This window comes from Natrix helvetica, assembly GCF_964273705.1.
Source record: "Natrix helvetica genome assembly, chromosome: 3".
NCBI lineage: Eukaryota > Metazoa > Chordata > Lepidosauria > Squamata > Natricidae > Natrix > Natrix helvetica.
Genome location: NC_138549.1, coordinates 122,048,356 through 122,064,654, shown reverse-complemented (window position 1 = coordinate 122,064,654; position 16,299 = coordinate 122,048,356). Strand labels below are relative to the sequence as shown.

The 16,299-nt window shown below is 46.0% G+C and overlaps 1 protein-coding gene across 1 annotated transcript in view; it reads left to right on the top strand.

Moving 5' to 3' along the window:
- Nucleotides 1–16,299, top strand: part of TULP1 (TUB like protein 1) — a 38,393-nt gene that overhangs the window by 18,855 nt on the left and 3,239 nt on the right. Inside the window, exons 7-9 of the mRNA XM_081947065.1 lie at nt 6,407–6,515; nt 7,507–7,605; nt 8,705–8,876. Coding sequence (XP_081803191.1) covers nt 6,407–6,515; nt 7,507–7,605; nt 8,705–8,876 — 380 coding nt within the window. The remainder of the gene's footprint in view (nt 1–6,406; nt 6,516–7,506; nt 7,606–8,704; nt 8,877–16,299) is intronic.

Genomic DNA, 16,299 nt, shown 5'->3' with positions numbered 1-16,299 from the left:
AAAGCAGCAACTCACTGCGAGTTCAGGGATCTGGACGAGCACATCTTAGCGCAGCTCATCTGTGGGTTAAGAGACATTTCACTACAAAAGAAGCTGTTGGCAAACCCGAATTTAACCCTACAGATAGCGCTAAACGAAGCAAGAGCGTCCGAGTCAGCGGAGAAATCATCGGTGACCATACAACGAGGGGCCAACGTAAACCAGCCAGCACCAAGACAAACCAGAGTACACTACGAGGACACAAGCCCCGACTACGAGAATCCCGAGTTCGAGGACAGTCACATGATGCAGAGCAGTCACTTGAGGCCTGGGGGGAGACCCGGATCCCGTTTGCCGCCCTGCGCAAGTTGCGGAGGGAATCACCCCAGGTCTACTTGTAGGTTCAGGAACGTTGTTTGTTCGCACTGCAACAAACTTGGGCACATCGCACGAGTGTGCCGGAGCGGAGTCCCTGCCTCATGGCAGCCACCCATGTACCGCCAACAGAAGCCCAACCCAGGGGCTTGGCGAAATCAGAAAGGGCGCCCAGAGAGAAATCCACAAGTGTATACCCAGAGAGAAAATTCCCAAAGAGCTGAGCGAGCGTATCCCCAGAGAGATTACTCACAAGGAGCTGAGCGAGCGTATCCCCAGAGAGAATACACACAAAGAGCTGAAAGAGCGTCCTATCAAGACGCTCAACGAGAGTATTTTCAGGATGTAGACGATGAGATAGAGTTGACCCAGAGAGAGGAGTTGCGAACGTATCTCACCACAATACATCAGGTCCGCCCTAAACGGCCAAAAAGGCTGAGAGTCACAGTCCTCTTGGAGGGCTCACCTTGCGAGCTAGAAGTTGACATAGGATCGACCCTGACGATTATTTCATGGGCATCCATGAAACAGGCTATCCCTAGCCTCAGAAAGAGCCAACTACGCGCTCCAGACGTCCTGCTACGAGACTACCAGGGGAACCAAGTCCCCATCGTGGGCCAAGGCACATTCCAAATCCGTTTCAAGGACATCGAAGCCCAGCTGCCCGTGACCATCGCCAGCGCGCCATTACAGAACCTCCTGGGGCTTGATTGGTTTGAAGCCCTGGGGTTAGAAGTCACCGGAATCAACGCCGTGAGAAACAGCAGCGCTGAACAGATTTTTAAGGAGTTCGAGGATGTGTTCAGCCCCGGTCTTGGTAAGTATGTGGGTAAACCAATATCATTCAATTTAGACCCCAAAGTGGCGCCAATCTGACTTAAACCGAGACGAGTGCCTTTTGCACTCCGCCCAAAAATAGATAAGGAAATAGATAAGTTAGTGGAGCAAGGAATCCTTGAGCCGGTGGATCACGCGCGCTGGGAAACACCCATCGTGACCCCAGTCAAACCAGACGGATCAGTCCGCATCTGCGCGGACTATAAATGCACAATTAATGTCGCGCTACAACAGAGCGCATATCCTGTGCCTGTAGTACAGCACTTATTGCACTCGTTGGGGCCAGGAAAGGTATTTGCTAAATTAGACATGGCACAAGCTTACCAGCAACTGCCAGTGGATAGCGCCACAGCGGAGGCCCAAACTATAGTGACGCATAGAGGAGCATTCAAATGCAACCGGCTACAATTCGGCGTGAGCATTGCCCCAGGATTGTTCCAGAGCGTCATGGAACGACTTTTGCAAGGGATACCGGGAGTCGTCCCCTATTTTGACGACATCTTGGTGTCCGCTGCAAATGAGGAGCAATTAAATAAAAGAGTCAGAACTGTTTTGGCCAGAATCAGAGAAAAGGGTCTCCGCCTAAAAAAGGAAAAATGCCAAATTAACGTGCCTAGCGTAGAATTCCTGGGTTATAGAATCGATGGTCAGGGAATACACCCCACTTCAAAGAAAATTAAGGCGATCCAGGATGCCCCCACACCACGAAATCAGACCGAGTTGCAGGCCTTCCTCGGACTACTTAACTTCTACAGCGTTTTTCTGAGGCAGAAGGCGACCGTTGCTGAGCCACTACACCGTCTACTCCAGAGGAACGCACCATGGAAATGGGGACGATCCGAAGCTGCAGCTTTCGCCGGGGTAAAGCGCCTGCTCACCACTGACTCACTGCTTGTCCAATACAGCCAGACCCTACCGCTGGTATTGACCTGCGACGCATCACCCTTCGGAGTTGGAGCAGTCCTCAGCCACAGGATGCCCGACGGAAAAGAAGCGCCCATCGCCTTCTACTCCAGGACTCTTTCATCGGCCGAAAGGAATTACAGCCAAATGGACAGGGAAGCGCTGGCTGCTGTAGCTGGAGTAAAACGTTTCCACGAATACCTCTACGGCCGCGATTTTGAACTAATTACAGATCACAAACCGTTGTTGGGACTTTTGGCGGGAAACCGCCCCACTCCGGTCTCCCTTTCTCCACGCATGACCAGGTGGACTGTTTTCCTGGCTGCGTACTCATACAAATTGATTCATCGACCGGGCTCCACTCTCGGACACGCAGACGCACTCAGCCGTTGCCCATTACCTGACATTCTGCCAGACCCCACTCCAGAAGTACCGGTATTGCTCATTGACTGTTTGGACTCTGGACCGGTTTCTTCATACGACGTTGCAAGGTTCTCCTCTAAAGACAATTTAATAAAGCAAGTTCAAACTTGGGTTTGGAGGGGGTGGCCGAAGGGAAACGTGGGCCCGGAATTCAAAGTGTTTTGGTCAAAACGGGACGAACTCTCAGTGTTGCAAGGGTGTTTATTGTGGGGGGATCGAGTTGTTATTCCGTATGCGTTACGTAGGAATGTATTAGATGCTTTACATGTGGGTCATCCGGGGATTGTTAGGATGAAGGCGTTAGCAAGAAGTTATGTTTGGTGGCCAAACATGGACAAAGAAATAGAGGAGTGGGTGGCCACTTGCGACCCATGCCAGGAATCGAGACCAGCACCCCCGGAAGCGCCCGCCACAGAATGGGAGAAACCTAAAGCACCCTGGTCGCGAATACACATCGACTTCGCAGGGCCATTCCAAGGTCAGACTTTCCTTATAGTTGTGGATGCATACTCAAAATGGCTAGAAGTAGTCCTAATGACTTCAACCACGGCAGAGGCAGTCATTAAGGTTCTACGGCGACTTTTCGCCACCCATGGCCTGCCCGACCTCCTGGTCTCCGATAACGGGCCCCAGTTCACGGCCATGCAATTTGAGACATATCTAGCAGGTCAGGGAATTCGGCACGCCCTCGTTGCGCCATTCCATCCGGCATCAAATGGACAGGCGGAGAGAATGGTACGATTCGCAAAAGAGGCCCTCGCTAGGATGGGTCCAGATGATTGGCAAACACGCATTGATCATTACCTTTTAATTCAGCATATCACCCCAAGTGCAACGACGGGTAGGAGCCCCGCTGAACTACTCATGGGCCGCCATCTACGGTCTCACCTGGACCGTCTTCACCCAAATTACTCTGCCACAGCTCCCCCAGACTCCACAAGCAAAATTCGGTCTTTTAGCATAGGGGATTCAGTATACGCCCACAACTATGCAGGGGGAACATTGTGGATGCCGGCAAAGGTCATTGGCATCACGGGTCCACGATCGTATCTGCTGGAACTGGAAGATGGGGGGAACTGGAAAAGGCACATCGATCAATTTCGGGGTCGCCTAGCGCACTCAGACCTTCGAAACGAAGATGAGATTTTCCTGCCTACAGGAAGTCAGCCACGCGAGAGCCCCATCATAGAAAACTACGACACCTGCGAACCAAGCTCGGAACAAGAAAGCACGCACGAAGCAGAGCAAACCCCAGGCAACGCAACCGAGCAGACTCCGGAACGCCCTAGCAACGAGGGTACGAAACCTCCCGAACGTGGAACGGGAAAAGCATCCGATCCGGAAACCATTTCTGACCAACCAGAACCACGACGTTCCTCCCGAGTAAGGCAACCCCCAACATACCTAAAAGACTATGTTACCTACCGCAACGTTCCGTCTAGGAGGGGAGGGGTGTTAGATATTAGCATATATCGTGGCAAGTCTCCCCTCTGGTCCGCTGCTACAGCGGGAAGCAGGTATCGTTCTGATTGGTCGAGGGGCGTACCCGATCCCTATAAAAGGGGAACCCTCCGACCACAGAGCAAGCTGGATCACTACTACTATTAATAAAGAGCTGATAAGTCACTTCGTGTCCGCAGTCTGTCCTCTCGCTGCCCAGATCTAACAAATATAATTTATTTTGATCAGAACTGAAAAACTGATTTGGTAAATGCTTCCTTAGAGATCCATTTAAGTTTTAGTACAGAAATATATCTCATCATATTTCATTAATAACGCTGTGTGTGAATTAAATTCAGTTTCCGGGCAGTTCTAACTCAGATCGGACAATCTGCTTTCCTACTTCTTCAGTTTCGTTGCTCTTTCATTGCCCCACAGCTGAGACAGCTTAAAGTCACATTTAGCTATTGGCTCACACACACACATCCCTCCTCTGGTTGCTGGGCGCTGCTCTCTATGGCCGTCATGGCTTAGGGCTGCAGGAGTGACAAAACACAAGGCTTCTGGAGAGTGATCTGATTGCACAATATAGTTAGTCAGACAAGCTGACAGGTGGCTAAGCCTGCTGTTCAAAGTACTTATATATTTGCCCCACCCCACCTCACATTAAGGGCAGAATTAGCGGCTGTTTTTCCACTAGCAGGTGACATTTAGTGGGAGGAGGAAGAGAGCCAGGAAACTCACCCATTATTTTCTTTCACTTATCCCACTAGAAATTTATATTGACAGCACCAGACATTACTCACTAGTCTTGCAATGGAAAAAGAATAGGGCTTGGCCACGGAGGCAACGTATCTTGGTTATTTGGCTATGGCGGTTGCCTATCTTACCAAAGGGTAAAGCTCAGACTTTTGTTATAGCTGCTTTTATGAAAAAGGAAGGAAGGAAGGAATGAAAGGAGGGAGGGAGGGAGGAAGAAGAAAGGAAGGAAGGAAGGAAAGAAGGAAGGCAGAAAGAAAGGAGGGAGGGAGGCAGAAAGAAAGGAAGGAAAGAAGGAAGAAGAAAGGAACAAAGGAAGGAAGGAAGGCTCCTCTTCTTCTTAAGCAGAGAGTTGTCAGAACATCTTCATCAATGATTTGAATGAAGGGATAAATGGGGAACTCATCAAATTTGCAGATGACACCAAAATGGCAGGAATAGCCAACGCTCCAGAAGATAGGCTTAAGATACAGAAGGATCTTGACAAACTTGAAATTAAAATGAAATTAAATGGTGAAAAAAGTAAGGTTCTACATTTAGGCAAGAAAAACAAAATGCATAGGTACAGTATAGGTGATACCTTGCTCAATGGTAGTAACTGTGAGAGGGATCTTGGAATCCTAGTGGACAACCATTTAAATATGAGCCAGCAGTGTGCAGCAGCTGCCAAAAAAGCCAACACAATTCTAGGCTACATAAACAGAGGGATAGAATCAAGATCACGTGAAGTGTTAATACCACTTTATAATGCCTTGGTAAGGCCACACTTGGAATACTGCATTCAGTTTTGGTCACCACGATATGAAAAGAAAAGATATGGAGACTCTACAAAGAGTGCAGAGAAGAGCAACAAAGATGATTAGGGAACTGGAGACTAAAACATATGAAGAACAGTTGCAGGAACTGGGTATGTCTAGTTTAATGAAAAGAAGGACTAGGTGAGACATGATAGCAATGTTCCAATATCTCAGGGGTTGCCACAAAGAAGAGGGAGTCAAACTATTCTCCAAAGCACCTGAGGGCAGAACAAGAAGCAATGGGTGGAAACTAATCAAGGAGAGAAGCAACTTAGAACTGAGGAGAAATTTCCTGACAGTTAGAACAATTAATCAGTGGAACAACTTGCCTCCAGAAGTTGTGAATGCCCCAACACTGGAAGTCTTTAAGAAGATTTTGGATAGCCATTTGTCTGAAACGGTATAGGGTTTCCTGCCTAGGCAGGGGGTTGGACTAGAAGACCTCCAAGGTCCCTTCCAACTCTGCTATTGTATTGTATTGTATTGTCTCAGGTCATAACTCAGGACTTCTTAGATCCAAAACGATAATCAAGCTAGTGCATAAACTAACAAACCAGACAGATCTTGCTATCAGATTGTAACAGAGATCATCCCTGGGGGCAGAGAGGAAACAGTGGTTGGGCAGGTTTTAGCCAAGGAAAAGGGAGAGGCATGCATGTCACAATTTCATAGGCCCAGAGTTTAGAAATGTAGCAGAGGCCCTGATTGAGTGACCTTTCCATTCCCTTCTTCTATCTCATCCTGAAAACCTAATAGATTTGTTGGAGCTACTTCAGCGTATAATGTAAAATGACATTCCAAAGAAACTACACTTGTTCAGATTGAAGTGTGGTGTTGTGCAATTTTTGCCCCTTTTTTTGTCCTACCAGCCTGATTTCCATCTTTTCTTTTAGATCCAATTTAATGGGTACTCGATTCTCGGTGTTTGACAACGGTGTAAATCCAGACAGAGCAAATGCCGACTGGTCCAATGTACGCCAGGAGCTTGCAGCTGTTATTTATGTAAGGAATCATTCTGTGAACTATTTCCCCATTAAACTTCTACTTAATAGGCAGCCAGTAGACTAATCCATACCAAGATGGCAGATTGCTTATCAGTACCAAGGAATTTTAAGAATTTTCCATTCACTGCAAAAATCATCCCTGACAGCTATATAGCTTGATCCAAATGCCAGTAAAAGTATACTACAATATGAAGAAAAGAAGGAATGTCTGTTCTATATGTTGTGGTTAGGAATAATTTAATTTGTAGATTTTTTTTTCCACTAAAGGAATTGTCATCTGCAAAGAAACAATTTAATTTAGATGGTCAGGGAATGTATCGTGCTAGTTAAATTTTATATCTGCATATTTCTTGAACCACCCTGTTCCACTTAAGTAGGCCATATTGCCACTTTATTACAATGTAGTGGATTCTATCAAACTAACAGTTCAAGACATACATGTTGGTTGAGAGTTTTCATCAATGATTCTCCAGGGATTTGAGGCAGGAAGAAACCAATGGAGAATTTTAAGTCCTCTGGTCAGGGGAGGTGACCCACAGAAAGACATCCGTCTTGTAACACCGCCTGTGTTTCTGAAAAGTAGAGACTGGGCTTCACACCATTCCACAAGCATCTTTTCTGGGGCACCAAGGGGGCAGGATTTTCACAGCATTCCCTAATGGTGAAAGCAGCAACCTCCCAGTGGTAGAGAGTGGGGGAAAGCAGCATCAAAGGTTGGGGTGGAAAAGGAGATGAGATAAGGAAGCAGATTGGCAGGGGCAGGTGTGACACGTTCCCTTCCTTATTCAATTCCTTCTTTTTCTCTTTTCTTTCATATATGTGTGGGGACACTCAATCTTGGGTTTTAGAACTACTGAGACATGTGCAATGTAAGGCTTCAGGCTAGCAGAAAAATGGCTTTAAACTGTTAAGGATCAGCTGAAGTTGATCATGTTGTGGAGATACATGATGGTAACTCAGTTATGAACGTTGTGGTATTTCTATTTCAGGAGACAAATGTATTAGGTTTCAAAGGACCTCGAAAAATGACAGTGGTCATTCCTGGAATGGATTCTGATAATGAAAGGGTGCCAATCCGTCCCCGAAATGTAAGTTACACATAAACTTTCATACAAGATTTCATTACTTCTAAGTAATCCCAATGTTTGTAGACACCAAGTTGCCATTTCTCTGATGTTCTGCTTTTCATGCTTAGTAAAATAAAATATCCAAGTGTGCAGAGAGGCACTTAATCACAAAGCGTGCTGCATTTTTGCCATGAAATTTTGTGTCAGCAAAAATATAAAATGCAGGACTTTCTTTTAGAATAGGAGATGTAAGGGTGTTTCCAATGCTTTATTTCAAAAACAATCTTCCTGAACTTGGCATCCTCCAGGTGTGTGGAATAGCAATTCCCATCATGGTTGGAAAGCATTAAAAGCTGTATTTTAATACATATAGAAAGCATTAAGTTGCAGGAAAATGCTCTGCAGCTAAGGATCTCAACCAACAATATAAATGGTGAAGTGTTTCCATTGACAAAACAAGACTGAGTGAATCAAACACTATATAAGCACTTATTATGTCATCTAGCTTGATATGAAGATATGTCTTAAAATCCCTGTTTGGCCAGCTCCTTCCAAAGAATAAACCTCATATATATAGTTTAAAATAAAATGATTATCTCAGGGCTTCGGATGAAGGAAGGAATACATGAAGGAATCACTATGCACGCAATTCTTTCTTCAAAACATTCATAGCACAGAAAACATGGATTCTGAAATCTGAGGAAAGGTCATCTTTCTTGATCTGTGACCTCCAACTAAGTTGGCACTCCAATATTCCTAGTCAATATGCACCAGGTTGACAAAAGCTAAGCAAAGGATTGCAAGCTTTGATATATAATTTATATGTGGATATTATCCTTCTCAAGCTCCCTTGAACTCCACTGGTGAAACCTGGAGGAACAAGTATGTGTATACTTAGTATATTAATATCAGGTTTCGCGGCGCAACTTTTAAGAGGAGCCAAGGCTAAGATGTCACTGTAATTATGCTCAAAAATATTAGAGGACTTCTTGTGATGTACACCGTGAGTATCAATTGTATGTACATGTATTATTTCTTCATGCAAATATAACCAAATAAATATTTAAGAAGATATATTTTTGAATTACTTGTGGTAATGGTTTTTCTCACAATTTCCTAGGATAATGATGGGTTACTCATGAGATGGCAAAATAAGATAATGGACAGTTTAATTGAGCTGCATAACAAAGCCCCTGTATGGAACGATGAAACTCAGTCTTACGTGCTGAACTTCCATGGAAGAGTTACACATGCTTCGGTTAAGAACTTCCAGATTGTGCACAGTGATGACCGTAAGTATTGTGGGACTGTGGATTTATATATATATATATATATATATCAGCACAAATACAACACACACACACACACACACACACACACACACACACACACACACACACACACACACACATATATATATATATATATATATATATATATATATATATATATATATATATATATATATATATACATACATATTTGTGCTGACTGAAAAGCTGTTGCTGCTTCTAGTTTGACCCACGGCTAAGGTAGGGGCATTTTTGCAAATTCAGAGTCAGACTGGGCATTGTGCTGCATTGTCCATTCAAAAAGAAAGTAAGCAAGAAAATCAAAATGAAATCCTGGAGTTGCATGCTGGAATGGGCCACTGAATTGTGTTGCCCAACGGATGCTTTGTGATCGGTAAAGTACCCAAAGTTTCGAAGTATTTCCCAGCAAATTAAATTCCTGGGCTGGATCTACCTTTTTTTTTTTAAAGTTCCATTCGAAGTTTCATTTGCATTTTTCTCTCTTACAATACAATACAATAGCAGAGTTAGAAGGGACCTTGGGGGTCTTCTAGTCCAACCCCCTGTCTAGGCAGGAAACCCTATACCGTTTCAGACAAATGGCTATCCAACATCTTCTTTAAGTCTTTCAGTGTTGGGGCATTCACAACTTCTGGAGGCAAGCTGTTCCACTGATTAATTGTTCTCACTGTCAGGAAATTTCTCCTCAGTTCTAAGTTGCTTCTCTCCTTGATTAGTTTCCACCAATTGCTTCTTGTTCTGCCCTCAGGTGCCTTGGAGAATAGTTTGACTCCCTCTTCTTTGTGGCAACCCCTGAAATATTGGAACACTGCTATCATGTCTCACCTGGTCCTTCTTTTCATTAAACTAGACATACCCAGTTCCTGCAACTGTTCTTCATATGTTTTAGTCTCCAGTTCCCTAATCATCTTTGTTGCTCTTCTCTGCACTCTTTGTAGAGTCTCCATATCTTTTCTTTTCATATCGTGGTGACCAAAACTGAATGCAGTATTCCAAGTGTGGCCTTACCAAGGCATTATAAAGTGGTATTAACACTTCACGTGATCTTGATTCTATCCCTCTGTTTATGTAGCCTAGAATTGTGTTGGCTTTTTTGGCAGCTGCTGCACACTGCTGGCTCATATTTAAATGGTTGTCCACTAGGATTCCAAGATCCCTCTTCTTTGTGGCAACCCCTGAGATATTGGAACACTGCTATCATGTCTCACCTAGTCCTTCTTTTCATTAAATTAGGCATCTTCTTCCGTTGATGGAAATTATCTAATCAATAGAGCATTTATCAGGTATCCAAACAGTATGGATGGGAAAGATTAGTGTGATGCTAATGAATTACCTATGACAGTCTTTCCTCCTAATAGGGACATTGGCAGAACCAGCATAATTAATTTGGTGGAGGTGGTTAGCTTCCTACTTGTTCAAGGAAGACCTATTAGATCAAAGTTCATCCCAGAAGTTGGGACACAACTACTGAGTAGGGCAGTGCCAGATTTAAGCATAAGCAAAACAAGGTATAGCTTAGGGCTTCACGATTTGCAGAGCCTCACAAAATTTCAGGGTAGATTTTGGTTTTTCGGGAGTGGGGTGTTGTTGTTGTTATTGTTGTTTCAAAAATTCAGGTATTGTTTCCAGGATAGACTATTATAATCTGTGAGAGAGATCAAGACAAACGATAAGCTCCTAATCAGTAAATACTGTACCTTCATTTGAAGCTAATTTGTATTTGTCTCTTTAAATGACTTGCTATGAAATAATTAGATGTTTCCAATGTTTTTGTAGCAACCTAATGTCCTGTTTCAGTATACAACCTTACTGAGACCTTCTGGTGTAACTTTATATCAAAGGGCCTCCAATCTTAGGGCCTCCAAGTCTAAATCTGACAGTGGAACAGGGAAGAGAGTTTTCTATATGGCTGCCTTTCCTCCACGTGAATGGATCCCCCTTTCCTGTCATAGATGGGAACAAATTAGATATGGTGTAAGATAGGTATGGTTAATTTTGTATGTTCTTGTCTTCAAGTCAACACTGATTGTTAGTGGCTAGAAAAACTGCTTCAGCTTCTACAGGTTTTTCAGGAGTGGTTTGCCATTGCCTCCTTTTTAGTGTTCCTACCAAGAGCATGAAGCAAACTCCATGTTCCAACAAAAATCCCTTTTATTAATTTATTGTGAACTTTGCTCATTCACATCCAACAAAGTCTTTCAAGGAAGGATTTACAGTCACAGACCTTAACTGGCTTGGAGAGCTGCCAGGCCGATATCTGCAAAACTTGGCAAGGAGTCTCGGAGAGTCACCAACCAATTAAGCGAACTAATTGTCTCCTGCAAACTCCACTCCTCTTTCGCTCCTCTTTTATTTCCTCCGGGAGGGGCCATTCATTGTCCACCTGTGGCCTTACTCCCAAGTAACTGTTCTCCCTGGAAACAGGTTCCAGCTGTTCGTCTGTGTTAAATTGGGCAATGGAAACAACAGCTAACGGTAACAACAGCTCTTTATTAGCTCAGTAGCAACTACGTACAATCCAGCGAAGGTTGAGTCTGACAGCAGCCCTTTTATAGGGAGCTGTCAGACCCTTCAACCAATGAGATTAAACCTCTGTTCCTGCTGGAACAGAGGACCTTGGTGGAAACCACTATAGCTGAAGCTAGCATCTAACACCCCTCCCCTCTTAGATGGAGTAATCCTACAGGTCACATAGTCATGCAGGTAGGCAGGCTTTTTGGTAGCTCTGCCTGACCTGGGCAGTTCAGTCGGAGGGTGTTCTTTGGACAGGTCAGATGGACCTGTTTGTTCCGCAGCTCCACTTGGTGGAAGCTCCTGGACCTTTCACAGGCCGCGGCTGGAGCTTCTAGAGCCGATTTGCTCGGAGCTCGATGCAAGCCTGCAACACAAGAAGCTAAGTATCCCGGTGACTTTGGGTTTGAGTTGGCTGTGGAAGGAGTGACTTCGTGCTCCTTTTGGGTAGGGCTTTGGCTAACTCGAGCAGGAGTTACCTCTGGCTGCCTAAGAGTGGAGTTGGAGAGGCAGCCACGGAATTGGTCAATGTGCCTTCTCCAATTCCGACCACCCTTGAACTCTACGAGATAAGAGCGAGGCCTGATGATGCCTATCACTGTGGCAGGAATTCACAGAGTTCCCCCGGCATAGTTGTGGGCATACACTGAATCCCCTATGCTAAAGTTCAGAATTTTGCTTGTGGAGTCAAGAGGTGATGCCGCAAAATAGTTTGGGCATAGCCGGTCTAAGTGGGACCTTAGCCAACGACCCATGAAAAGCTCGGAGGGGCTTCTCCCTGTAGTGGCACTGGGTGTGATGTGTTCAATTAGCAAATAGTGGTCAACCCGTGTTTGCCAATCACCTGGGTCCATCCTAGATAGGGCCTCTTTTGCAGATCTCACCATTCTCTCCGCCTGACCATTGGAGGCTGGATGGAATGGCGCGACCAGGGCATGTCTGATTCCCTGAGCTGCTAAGAAGGTCTCAAATTGCATGGCTGTGAATTGGGGGCCCATTGACAGAGACCAGGACGTTGGGCAGACTGTGCATGGAGAAAAGTCTCTGTAGTACCTTGATGACTGCTTCTGCCGTAGTGGAGGTCATCAGGACTTCCTCTAGCCATTTTGAGTAGGCATCCACAACTACGAGGGAAGTGTGGCCATGAACTGGGCCAGCAAAATCAATGTGCACCCTAGACCACAGTGCTTGAGGTTACTCCCACTCCTTAGCGGGCGCCTCTGGGGGAGCTGGTCTGGACTCCTGGCACGGTGTGCAGGTAGCCACCCATTCTTCGATCTCCCTGTTCATGTTAGGCCACCACACATAATTCCTGGCCAAAGACTTCATCCTGACAATTCCAGGATGCCCTACGTGTAAAACCTCTAATAGTACAATGCACAGTTTGGGTGGAACAACGACCCGGTCCCCCCACAGCAAACAGCCATTAACAACAGACAATTCATCATGCTTACAATGGTACATTTTGAAATCAGACCCAACAGGCCCATTAGGCCACCCCCTTCACACCCAGTTAAAAAATTGTTTGATGGCAGAGTCTTTTACAGAGTGGCGGGCAACGTCATTAGACGAGACAGGACCAGTCTCTAAGCAGTCAATGAGAAAAATGGTGTCTCAGGGGTAGGGTCAGCAAGAATTTTTGGCAGCGGGCAGTGGCTCAAAGTGTCGGTGTGCCCCAAAGTGGAGCCTGGTCAGTGGATGAGGCAGTAGGAGTAGGCAGCTAAGAAAATGGTCCATCTGGTCATCCGCGGTGATAATGACACAGGAGTAGGTCGGTCCCCAGCCAGCAAGCCCAGTAGCGGTTTGTGGTCCATAATTAGTTCGAAATCACGGCCATATAGGTACTCATGGAACCTTTTTACACTGGCCACTGCAGCCAAAGCCTCACGGTCCAGCTGGCTGTAGTTCTGCTCGGCAGCGGACAAGGTCCTAGAGTAAAAGGCTATGAGAGCCTCGGTTTCCTTGGGCATGCGGTGGCTGAGGACAATCCTGATGCCAAACGGGGAAGCATCACAGGTCAGCCCCAGTGGCAGGGTCTGGCTGTACTGCACCAGGAACGCGTCTGCTGAGAGAAGTCTTTTTACCATGGCAAATGCGGCATCCTCGGCTCTGCCCCAGGACTACTTCGCATTCTTTGCCAGGAGACGATGTAAGGGCTCAGCAACGGTGGCTTTCTGTTTAAGAAAGACGCTGGAGAAATTAAGGAGCCCAAGGAACGCCTGCTGCCCGGTTTGATTGCGAGGTGTAGGAGCATCTGGATTGCTTGAATTTTTTTAGTGGTCGGGTGAATCCCAGAGCCATTGATTAGGTACCCTAAGAATTCAACCCTTGGCACATTAATTTGGCGTTTTTCTTTTTTGAGATGGAGGGCTTTGTCTCGAATTCTGGTCAAAACAGTTCACAAATGTTTGAAAAGTTGTGCCTCATTTGCAGCCGATACCAAGATGTCATAAAAATAGAGGACGACTCCTGGAATCCCCTGCAAAAGCCATTCCATGATGCTTTGGAACAGTCCAGGGGCAATACTAACTCCAAATTGCAAGCAGTGACATTTGAATGCACCCCTGTGCTTCACAATGGTTTGGGCCTCCACCGTAGCGCCAACTACAGGCAATTGTTGGTATGCTTGCGCCATGTCCAATTTAGCAAATACTTAGCCGGGGCCTAAAGAATGTAGTAGATGCTGTACAATGGGTACAGGGTAAGCACTTTGTTGTAACACTTTATTGATTGTGCATATGTAGTCTGCGCAGATGTGGACAGACCTGTCAGATTTGACAGGTGTCACTATAGGGGTCTCCCAGCATGCGTGGTCAACCAGCTCTAGGATTCCCTGGCCTACGAGCTTGTCAATTTCCAGATCAATTTTGGGGCGGAGAGCGAAAGGTACTCTCCTGGGTTTTAGCCTTATGGGGGCTATGTTGGGGTCCAAATTAAAAGAGATTGGAGTCCCCACATACTTACCCAGACTAGTGCCGAAGACGTCCTCGAACTCCTTAAAGATCGCTTCAGCGTTCTTGTCTTTCAAGGCATTGATACCAGTCACTTCTAGGCCCAGGACTTTGAACCAGTCAATCCCCAGGAGGCTCTGCAGGTTGCCGCTGACCACCAACACTGGGAGCTGGCCACTGTATTTCTTGAATTGCACCCAGAAGGTGCCCTGACCCACGATGGGGACTCGGTTCCCCTGGTAATCGCGAAGGCGGATGTCAGGGGCTTGTAGATGCTGCTTCTTCAGGCTAGGGATAGCCTGCTTGAGCGTGGACCATGGCATGATGGTCAGTGATGACCCTGTGACGATCTCCATCTTGCATGGAGAGCCCTCGATGAGGACTGTGACCTTCATCTTTTTTGGCCACCTAGTGTGGACTTGGCCGATTGAGGTATGGTAGGTGACTCTGGTGTCGCCCTCTGAGCGCCGTGGTGGCTTCTGCCATGCCCCTTGGTTGGGCCTCTGCTGGCGGTTAGATCAGCTTCTTGGCTGCCAGGTCGTCGTGGGGTGCTCGCTTCTGCAAACTTTGGCGATGTACCCCTTTTGCTTGCAGCGCTGGCAGATAGCATCATGGAAATGGCAAGCTGATCGGGCATGGTCTCCTCCGCAGCTAGCGCAAGACGGGAAACACTGTTCGAATTTGCGCATGGCTACTGCGCATGCGGCAGCTGTCATCTTCTTCGCCTTCTGAGCTCTCAGCCTCTGCAGCCTCGAGATGTACATGTGTGTTCTTTCGCATGTCTTGTGGAGTGCTTTGGCACTGCAGGGTTTCTATTGACTTGACAGCCGATTCTGATGCCCTGGCTTCGTCCAAGGCAATTTGTAGAGTGAGGTTAGATTTGGCGAGTAACCTCCTCTGTAAATTAATGTCCCGCCACCGCATATGATGCGGTCAAGAATAAGTTCGTCAAAGTCTCGGAGCTTGCAGTACACTGCGGCCTTTCGTAGCGCCACAACGTACTCGTTGATTGATTTGCCTTCCTTCTGGTTGCGAATATTAAATTCATACCGGCGGATGTGCTTAGACAGCTTGGAAGTGTAGTGAGTATTCAGCCTCTGCTGGAGTATGGACCAAGCGACCTCTGCCTCACTGATGTCTGCCTCTGAAGGCAGCTGATAACTGACATACAGCTCTGGCCCCCTCTCTGCCTTGGATACAGAGCCCTTATCCGAGCCTTCCCCAGACTCCAGGACTGGCCCGTGTTCCTCCCCAACCTCTCACTGTCTGCTGGCAGGCCACAACACTTAGGGTTGAGAGAAATGACTGGACCAAGATCACTCAGTTAGCTTTGTCACTAAGGCAGGACTACAACTCACAGTCTCCCAATTTCTAAACTGGTTCTCATAATTAATTAACATATGCAATTTCAAATACTGAAACAGATGCCATGAAAACAGTATTGAAATTAAGATTTACCTAGCAGGAGGATACATTTATCTCTATTTACCCCAACATGGTTCCAATGAAAATTCCACTCCAGTTAATCTCCGAAATCCTATGTAAGTGAAACCAGGTTTGTCAGAAGATATGCTCTTTGCACATACCCTTGGATTTGGATTTGGTCCATTACTGAGAACAAGAATCCAATCAGAATTTGGAGCAAGAGTAACCAGACCAATGTTTTCTTTTATTCTGACAGACAAGATTGGACTCAAAGCCCTGATTGTTTTAACCCGGATTTGTTGAGAAAACCATAATTGGCTAGGTTCACAAAATGCACTCAAAGCATAACATTTGGCTCAATGGGATATGTGAACTAATCCACAGTTCTTTGCTGAATCTACAAAGTTGGCTTTAAATGTTTGCCTTAACGTGGAACCTTGATTTATGATGGCATGCTCAGAATCACACCAAACTGATATGCCTACAATCTGAGACATGGGAGCAGAGGTGGTATT